This window comes from Frankliniella occidentalis, unplaced genomic scaffold (assembly GCF_000697945.3).
Source record: "Frankliniella occidentalis isolate FOCC.00 unplaced genomic scaffold, Focc_3.1 Scaffold20, whole genome shotgun sequence".
Taxonomy (NCBI): domain Eukaryota; kingdom Metazoa; phylum Arthropoda; class Insecta; order Thysanoptera; family Thripidae; genus Frankliniella; species Frankliniella occidentalis.
In genome coordinates, this window is record NW_026267150.1 from 1375065 (window position 1) to 1385301 (window position 10237).

The 10237-nt window shown below is 41.6% G+C and overlaps 2 protein-coding genes across 2 annotated transcripts in view; both read right to left on the reverse strand.

Annotated features, from left to right (window-relative positions):
• LOC113207415 (intermembrane lipid transfer protein VPS13C-like) overlaps nt 1–10237 on the reverse strand; it is a 38425-nt gene that overhangs the window by 13190 nt on the left and 14998 nt on the right. The gene's annotated exons all lie outside the window — the stretch shown is intronic.
• On the reverse strand, nt 4935–10116 carry LOC113217082 (intermembrane lipid transfer protein Vps13-like). The gene is made up of 10 exons (XM_052264689.1): nt 9957–10116; nt 9494–9859; nt 9118–9311; nt 8844–9039; nt 8589–8750; nt 8380–8500; nt 8178–8301; nt 7887–8099; nt 7581–7707; nt 4935–7316 (listed from the first exon to the last, which is right to left on the reverse strand). The coding sequence occupies exons 1-10, from the start codon at nt 10074–10076 to the stop codon at nt 7176–7178; spliced, it is 1764 nt and encodes a 587-aa protein (XP_052120649.1). The 5' UTR covers nt 10077–10116; the 3' UTR covers nt 4935–7175.

Here is a 10237-nt window from a genome sequence, read left to right on the forward strand (position 1 = left end):
ATTTGCTGCTGTTGTCAAGTTAAGGAAAGGAAATGATTGAGCGGAACACATTTACAAAATGTTTAGGATAGAAACGATAGAATTTCCGTGTAGTCACTTTTTCTTACAGGGAACATCTTTTGACATCTGGAAGACAGCTGCTTACTTTGATTGGATGATGATGGTCTCTTAGCGTAAATAACATGGAAGAGAATTTGCTAATCTACTTGAATACTACTACATCCTTGAGACTTTACATCTATTCCACAGATCACATTATTTTACTCTGAAGAACTTGACTTTGAAGAGTTTTGGAAATGCTTTGCTGAAATGAAATGTTGCTCTGGGCAGGCTCAAAAAGACGTTTTTGATTCATAGTTTCTGAGTTTGTGTGATGAGATCTTTTATCAGCCACTGATGCTGGCCGACAAGTCTTACAGCGTCTCTCTGTGCCGGAGTTTTATTACACTTAACATGAAAGCGACCAGAATTTGAATAGTACGAGCAATTGCAGTGCGCGATCTGCAACTTTTTGAATGTTGGTTTTCTGGTGGACTTCCGTTGTACTACCCGTGTTTGAACTGACTCTAGATGCCTTTGTCGTTTAATGTGGTTGTGTTGACAGTGTCATTGATTTGATGACGTATATGGTACTTAAAGATCCCTTTGGGTTGTGGATTGACTTAGTTGAACCGAGCTGGTTGGGAAAAGGGATGCATATTACTCCGATTTCTCCAGGAATTGATTTCCTGTAATAATCCTAACTCCTATATCCCCGAAATCATTCCTATCCTCTAATGTTGCATCTCTATACCCACTCGGCAAATAACTTCATCATTGGATGCGTCAGGAGCGTGGAAATTGATGATTGCTCTAACCTGCACAAGATGATTTCTTGTGAACCCAGTTGCTATTGACAGCCATTTAACTATGTGGAAGTCTTTAGTAACTTATCTAGTGATGGTAGAAATAGCTGAATCTCTGTCCTTCCTGTTTTGCAGGATAGTGTCAGTGAGCAATGCTTTTCTCCAGGTTGTTTTGAAACAATATTCTGAAGTTTGTGTTGGAGGGGCCTCTCGTGTTGACATGCTTGCCCACAGAAACATCTCTTTGTATTGCATTTCCATTACCTCAACCTTCTTTTTGATGATCATCACCCATGTCTAACCCCAAGTTTTCTCCCTTTTTTTTCTATGTGTAATTTTGACTTGCCGTCAATTTTGTTGATGGTTGCGTGCTACATCTATAGGATCCTAAGGCTTTCATGGACGCTTACGAGCGTGGAGGCCGCTACGACAACCAACGAGGAGACATGATGGACGATATGGCCAATGGTGGTGGCCGTAATCGATCTCGCTGGGGTGCTCCTGAAAGGGCTAGGGTTGATGACTACCAGGCGAAGAGGAGACGCTTTTAATGAAATTGTAAATTATTGACTATTAGGAGGCTTTGCTCACATGAGCTTTCAACCTTCTCAATGGGACGGAGTTTATCTATCTAGGACATATTTACAGCACTCTCATTAAAATATATGAATTAAATTTAATGCAGATTATTGCAGTCATCTCTTGAGTATATACTTCATATAGTGTGTAACTTGGTGTTAAATGACTTGACTATTTGGTCATGATTAAAATTAGGATGAGCTACTAAGATAGTTCTGATAGTGTTAGTGGTATGCAATCTTGCAATATGAATCATGCATGATCATGGTCTTTCAAAAGGAAAAATTTATTGTTTTCAGATTATTCTAACTTTTTTCTGATTGCTACTTTATTGTATGGTAGTGTTACCACTAGTTGAATGACAGTACTGTTTGTGTATAAGAATTCTTATCGAGCTGATCAAGTTTATCTTATGTTTTATTTTTTATTACAACCATTTTGATTGTATGAGCCAATTTATCTGCTATTTAAATAAATATAGACATTTATCTCTAATTTCTCTATTAATACATAGCTGAGTACTATGTTGTTGGATTTTAATAATGGAAGGAAATTATGTTCGCGGACACCAAGAAGATAATGGTATTTTCATGGTCATTTCCTGCCTGTCGGGAGGGTTCTACATGACGAAATTGGCTTCTTGTGGACCATTTGTTTTTTTCTTATTACAATGAGTTGTTGGTATACCTCCATAAACTTACCAGGGGCTGCATTACTAGGATAACTTAAGGTACATAGTGACTAATTTTGGTACCAAGTTTTCCATTTGCTGCTCTTGATCTCCTCCTGCAGGTGGCATCACTGCTTATCCCATCAATAGTAAGTTTCCTTTCTATGATGGATCAGCATTTCTCTTTCAACCTAGTGAAATGATGAATGAAAAGTGATTGCTGGTGACTTAATTACTCTATTTGGGGTTTCTAACTTTATTCTCAGTGTGTTGGTGGGCAATTTGTAAATTTTATCTCAATTCATCTTGTATTTAAGGATGTTGTGTAGCTGTTGTATCTCACGTCCTGTTTCTATTAGTGCAAGTTGACTTTACCCCAACATTAATATCTGCTGAACTAAAAGAGACTTAGCAAACTGAATGCGTATTTCTGGGTCTCTCTGTCTGCAGAGAATGTTTTCCTTGTGCTCAGGAAGTGTTTGGTTTGGGAAAAAATTATCACCAGGGTGTTCAAGTTTGGGGTCAATTGTTTCCTCAAATTTTACATTGGCTTATAAAATCCAACACCATCAATTCATTGTGATGTTTGTGATAGATGGTCCTCAAAAAGCAAGCAAAGCTGTAGCTAATTCTGATGTCTGTTCTGTGGGGTGTTTCTGCTACTAGCATTGTTTACTCCACAGAACCCCTGTATTTCTTAAGCTACAGCTTGCACTCTAACTCTGAAGAACAGTTGCTAACACTACTACTGCCTGTAAGGCTTGAAGAAAGTTTTAAAGTCTTGATCTCAACACATACTTTGTGTCCTGTGTTGACCAAGTCTTCAATACAATTTTATTATATCTTCTCTCTTTCAAAGTGAGGTAACACAGGGAAAAAAAATATCTCAATCTAAAGCTTTTTATTTTCATTTTTTTTTTTTTTTTATATCAGAATTAGATGTAATCAAACCAATTTCTGCTCAAAAAAAAAAAAAAAAAAACCCATGAAGGGTCCAGTCTTGGCACTGGGTATATTCTTCCTATTTTAGCCCTTCATGAACCCTGAACTCTTTGGTGTCCTTTGGAAGCTTAACCAGTCCAATTGTCTACCAATGTGATTGGTTGTTATGGATGATGCATCATTCATGGTGAGTATTCACATGTGAGAATGATCACTCTCATTCCTCCCTGCGTAATAAAATAAGTGTCTTTTAAACTGGGAGGAGGGATCGGCTATTGCCATACTTGAACAACATGTATGCTGCAGTTGCTCTCTTTGGAGGCTTCTATGGACCTTCTTCAGTTTCATTTTGGAGAAACTTGAACCAAAGGTATTCATAAGAAGCAAAATTTTCGTATCATCTGAAATTGATTGACAATCGATGGAGTTTCGTGATTGGGTTTTTTATTCCTTGAGAATTCCTTGTCTCTGTTGGTGCTGCAACATTTCCTCCGATTTGTTTGCTTCAATTCCTGTGCAGCACTGACTACTTATTGTGGAACCTCTCTTCTATATAATCAAGTTAGGCTTCTTGGCGATGTATTCACCTGTGTGTGCCCCATTGTTAGCGCAGTACTTATGTGTGGTGATTGAGTCTTTATCCATTGCAATATAGCTCTTCCTCTTCCACAATTCCTACATTCTCATACACAACACCTAAAACAACAGCTATGTAAATTTAAACGCCGTTACACTACAGCTCTACTTACTTCTCTTACATTTCTACTAGGGACTTTGATCTGCACATGTGCATAGTTAGGTATTAGTAGGGAACCATCATCTCCGTAAAACATTTGAAACTTTTTTGTTTGAGTTTTTCCTTTTGAGGGTAGTGTGAAATTTCGGTAGTCTTGCTTACAGATCTTCATTCTAATATGGTCTCAGCACGATGCTGTGCCTAATCTCTGAATACGGCCAGTTAAAGGCTTTTTTGAGGAGTTTGTAAGGCCCATTATGAGGTGTGGGACATACATATGTGGTATCGTGACTTACAGAAAAGTGAAAAGTTTCCCTGCAATTGTTGATATTTGCGGGGCAGCATTACTGTTAACAAACTGCCATGTAATATTACATTCCAACCCAAAGAGAGTGTATACAGCATGGTGCTGTGGTGCTGAACCCAAGCATTTGCTATGCTTACATTTTGACACTCATCAGAAGTGATTCGCCAATCCTTCAACAGAAAACATAGTTGTAATCAGTTACAAATATATCTGAGTTTACAAATATTCCTTTTAATGTTTCAGTTGGACAAAGAAATCCCAATTCTTAAATTATGAGCACTTCTTGTTAATCAAAAGAAATCATAGACCGTTTATTTACAGATTATTTTGGTAGTTTAAGCTTATTTTTTTCTATATCAATTTTTTCTGCTGCAGGTGCTGCTTGTTGGTTGTGGCTGATACCACTAGTGTGAAATTATGGTGAGATTAATTAATATTATCAGATTTTGGTTAGTTAAGATTATATTTTAACCCTGTGCCTTTTTCTAAATTTTTCAGGCAACTCCTTGCTTTGAACCGAAGTATTGCCAGGATTTGTGATGTCCTCCCAATACTGAAGATATTGATGAGTCTCAATTCACCTTCAACAAACAGGATCTCAATGTAAGTGTATGAATAAACCAGAAAACAGTATGCTAGTGTCTTTAGCAGAGTTATGACGTGTGAACTGTTTTTATCTAGGTGCATAAGGACGAGATGATTGAAGGCTTTGAACAGTACTTCTAAGAATGATGTTGGTAAACTTGTGAGGTGTTTCTCTCTAAGTCAAGTTGTAGTTCTACACCACTTGGCTATTTGATTGTTTGAGGACAAGTGGTGTTTGTGCAGTGGGTAATTTTAAATAAAAAGACAAAGTTTATAGCATTCTTCAACATTTTGTTTGACGTTTTCCTTCTAAGAAGTCAGTAGCATTGTCTGTTAAAGAATAAAGAATAGATATTTACGTATGCTCTCATTTCTTATGACTGAACTGTGTCCTATTTTAGCATGCATGACTCACATCATTCAAGCACAAAAATATTTAAATTATTTTAGTACTTCTTTTGTTATGTATGAATAGTCTCTTGTAAAAAGCTGTGGGTCACACTAGTCATAGTAGCCTCAGCAACAGATTTTACAAACATAAGAGGGAAGGTTGATTGGTGAATAGAGGTCATGAATTTTCTCATACATCAGCAGCATGATTCCAATTGTATTTACGTACTGGTCCATTTGCTTTCGTATCTTTACAGAGCTAACTCAATTGACTTGTGGCCCCACAACCAAAAGACTCAGGAGCTTCCTATTATGTCTTAAAGCCTTGCATTTTGAAATGCATTGCCATTGGATTCTATTCACTCTATTTGACAGATGTAACACATTCTTAGCAGTTAATTACGGACCACACCACATCTTCTACTGTCTTCTTGCAATGCAACTGAAGATTTTAGTCATTTCTGAATAATTTATTACATGAAGTATCTTATCAATATGGCAACAGCAAAGTTACTTGCAATACATGCACAAGGAAAGTAAGAAGAATGGACAGACTTTGTGTATCATTTAAGCTTGAGGACTCAACTGAACTGCTGATACTTCTGAAATTGACTACATATCATATTCCTCTCAGTGAAATGTGAAGCTTTGATAAATAGAGTGGTCTCCTTGGAGAGATAAGAAAGTTTTTGTTCTCTATTTGAATCACTACACACATTAAGCTTTCTGACAGGTTATATTATTTTGCTGAGATGCAATCTCTCAGCCTTAGAAATATTATCACAACGTTTTAATAACATAGTTGTCTTAGCAAAGTAAATCATAGCTTAAAAGTTCTAGAAGAACCACCATTTTATACCCTTATTTACAGAACATAGTTCTTAGAACAATTTTTTTAGAGCATATTTTTGGGCTGTCTTATACCCAGATGCCCCATAATTAATGATCACTTGTAGCATTTTGGCCTCTCCATTGACTTACAATGCTGATCAACTTGAAAAGAACAGTCTCCAATTTATGTATACTGCTTAAAAAAATATTAATTGAAAATAACAGTTTTCTACAGTGGTGCATATAATAGTTTCTGAATCGTTTGCTTCTTCTTGTGTCTTACAGTCCTATCCAGTCTGTGCTTTGCACATAGGCTCTATCACGACCCGAAACTAAAAAAATCAATGCAGGCAATTCGGGCATCCTTTCAACAACCTGTCCCAACACAGAAGTATTTTATCTTGAATGTATGTTTAATGGGTTTAAGTCATTAAAGCTCCAACTCTCTTAATCTACCTAAGTATTGTCTTCCATCTGTTGGCCAAATCAGAAACATTTTCATTTTCCAGACTGGATCTGTGTGAGCACCTTAGTCTTGGTAGATAAAACTCATAAAGCACATATTGTTTTCTAATGTACATAAACATATAAGATTCATTCTACATTTCAATTGCATTAAAAAAAAGGAAGAAGTAGAATAACTTTAACTACACACTGGCTCAAAAATAAATAAATAATAAAGCAAGGAAAAATTTGCTTTTGAGACAGTGAAGGCTTGGCAGAATGAAGACATGTGTTTAGGCCTTGAAATAGTTAAGCTGCTGCATCTCATCGTCTGAAGTCAAGACCAAATTTAAAAAAAAAATATTTGTGCACCCGAGGAATAATTGATATTTCCTTCTCAATTGAATACCTTTCATGACTTATATCTCTAAGGTTAGATGATATGATGAACCAATGATGTGAATGTAGTATGGCAGTTTTCCTTATCTTTCAAGAGACTCGGTAGATAATTTAAATATTCATTTGGAAAAGAAAATAACGTAAATAATGACACAATTTTTAAATGAGTTAAATGACCCTTCTAATAAAACCATTAAGATTGCAATCCCAGTAAAATGGTTATAAAATTAATAGGGTCGGGACAAACAAAATAAAAGGGTTTACTAATAATAATTTTTGAATGATTTTCAAATGGGTGGCTATCTTTTGTTGCATTTTTCATTTGCCATAGAATAATTTTAAGTTCTTATTTACACATATCCACAGTTAATACAATTTGCTTTCAAAACCTCATAACATGTGGAGTTTCATTCAAACAACCTCCTTTCCAAATCATTACTGCTATGTTTAAGTAGTTGCAGGAACTGGTCTATCTTCCATATTTAGTACAAGAACTGTTTCAACTTTGTCTCTCAACCAAGCCAAAACTGCGGGATCTTCGCTAGTAACACTTCGCTCATCTCCAGAAAATGCAGAAAAACTGTCATCCTGAAAAACATTGAGAAGGAAATCATTTGAAAAGTCCAAGTAGGATTGATAAAATGGATAACAGTCTCTGTGATGTCCAGGAGAATTTTTTAAATTTTATACTATGATATTAAAAGTGTAACAGTAAATAATTGTTGCAAAGATTGCCAGAAACCTAATTTTCAATAAATAGTAATCTGAAATAGTTTTTAAAACTGGCATCAACTTTTAGTACGTACCTTTGATATTCTATCTATCTTAAATTAAATCCAAACTAAATCTTACCTGTCGTACAATGAACACCAACTTGTTGAGTTCCAGTTTGGGCACCTCCATTATGTCGTCTACCCTTATAGCCCAGTCTACTTCAATAGGTCCCCACTGGCGACATCTCTCCAACAGGAACACATGTCTGTATCAAAGAATTATCTTGTCAAAAACACATACAATTTTTTTTTTTTCATGTCTGTTCAAGAATTTCTATCTACAAATATAGATTAGTGCTGCGCAGCTAATTGGCACTACTGCTCTAAATTAGCCCTTTTTTTCTTTTTGGAAAAGAAATATTTTGTGTGGCCCTGTGCCGCTTACTGTAGGGTGATGAGCATGGTGGTCTTGCCGTCCGCGGCCAGCGCGGCGTGCGCCCAATACAGATCAGAGTCGGCATAGTGGCCCCTGCTGAGCGTGGACAGCAGGTGCTGCCCGGTGGCCTCGTACACAGAGAAGGGCCGCAGGCCTTGGTAGGGGTTCAGGTGGCGGGGCAGCCTCGCCCGCATCACCATGTCTTCCCCCATCTCGGTAGCCCTGCGGGGGATCATATTTGAACATCAAGCACCCTGTCTGTCAGACTGAATGTGATGCTTGTTGTGCTTGTGTGCTCACCTCCGAATACCATCGTGCGCCGTGGCGATACAGTCGACCACGCCGCCACCCGGCTTAGTCATAAGACCCAGGAACCCTTTGCCCGTGCCCCGGAAGAAACCCTCGACGCCTTCCTGTGGCGCTCCTGAAAGATGTGAAACGCCAAGAGGGTCAATATGTTGGGGGTGCGAGGCTGCGTCTGCAACAAGTTTCAAGATTTTACCAAGTGATGGCTTCAGCACGACTCCGGACAGGCCCATGAGAACACCCATAGAGAAGGTCTTGCTCGCCGTCCTCGCCAGTTCCGGTAAGTCCGTAGCTTGCTGCAGACAGAAACGGCGCTTCTGGAAAGAAAAAAACAGAGGGTAAGCCCTCGGTAACTCTCCTTTTTTTTTGGGGGGGGGGGGGGCTGTAGGGTGCAAAATTTAGTACCTTTTTGTATTCGTCCTCGAATGTGAGGTTGGTGAGCATGGCTCCCAGCGAGGGGGCGAGAAGCGAGAGACCGCTCGCCTCCGCGCCCGTCAAGTTGCCTAGCAGCGCCTGCGCCGCCCGTGACAGGTCCTCGGCGAACTCGTCGGGGGACTCGATGGTCCCCTAGAGCACAATTTCAAAGATCGTAACGTATACTGTATATCAACATATCTGTACCTCCACCGACAAAGACACCGTCACCCTTTCCCCCCTCACCATGTAAGGCTCGTAGAAGAACTCGCCGAATCCGTCCGTGAAGTCGCTGACGAGGCCGTAGGGGTTCCCGAGCACGTCCAGGCCCAGCACCATGACGTGCACCTGCTGCACCAGCTGGGCGTAGTAGTGGCGCTGCGCGTCCCCGGCCACGTCCCGGCACGTCGCTTGCACGCCCTTGCGCTCGAAGTAGGGCAGCCTGCAAGGAAGAGAGTATGTGACTGACGTGACAGCGGAGAGAATACTACTTCTACGAGTGAGAGAATGGGCCACGTACTTGAGGCGGACGTTCTTGATCTCGGCGGCGGAGGGCACCAATGCGTTGAACACGTGGTCCACGATGGCCCTCTTGCCCGCCAGGCTCCGGCCGCCGGTGCGCGCCGAGCCGCGCAGGAAGAGACTGAGGCGGATGCGCAGCGGTGACAGGTGCACGCTCTCGATGACGGGCCGCGGCATCGCCTCGCGAAGCTTCTGCGGGCGGAGGAGCCAGGACGTGTCACAGTCACCAACCATACGATATACGTATACGATACGACCGAAGTCACTGGTGAAAAGTGAAAAGGGCGTAAGTCGACTGCAAAGTCCGTGGACTTATGCCCTTTTCACTTCCCACCAGTGAAGTATCTAGTTCTTTGTTCGGGTATTGCACTCACAACGCCCAGGAAGTGCACCGGGACGTAGCTGCGCGCCACGTCCTGGCGGAGCCCCTCCAGCAGGCGGTGCTGGTCGTCGTCTGGGATGGGTCGACCGGGCGGTGCGGTGGCGGCAGCCCAGGACGCCAGGAGCGCGTCGAGGAAGTCGCGCTCGAGCTGCACGCTGAACTCTTGCACCACCACCTTGACGTACTTGTAGACGTTCTGTCGGTAGGCGGGGCGCGCTCGCCGCAGCACCAGCAGGTCGACGCAGGGCTTGAGCAGGGCGCGTCTAGCCGCTTGCGCGGGGGCGGGGGCGGGGGCGCCGCTGCCGGGGGCGGGGCACAGCACGGTGGGGAAGTGCGCCGACGGCTGCTGGTTGTCGAGCTGGAGGCAGGGCAGCAGGCAGCAGTGTCGGACATGAGGCGGTTTAAAACTTGGGCGTCCAGTCGCTGCTCAGTCGCGATGGCGGCGTGGGGCTTACCTGCAGTCGGTGTATGCTCATCCTGCAGTAGGTGAGGTGTTCGGATCGACGTAATTGCATCCAGAAGGCGGGGTTGTACCGTCGGCGCAACTCTCCGTAGAACGGCTTCGTCATGTACATCTTCTCAAAGTCGACCTGGACGTGGATTAGGGCAGTGAGTTCATGTCTGTACTGCTTTAACTAAACCATATCTGAAAAGTGAAAACTTTGCAAAACACGTAACCAAAGCCCCAGGTGCCTGACTAGCTCCGCCCACTTCCGTGGTTAGGCTGCCCCGCGTG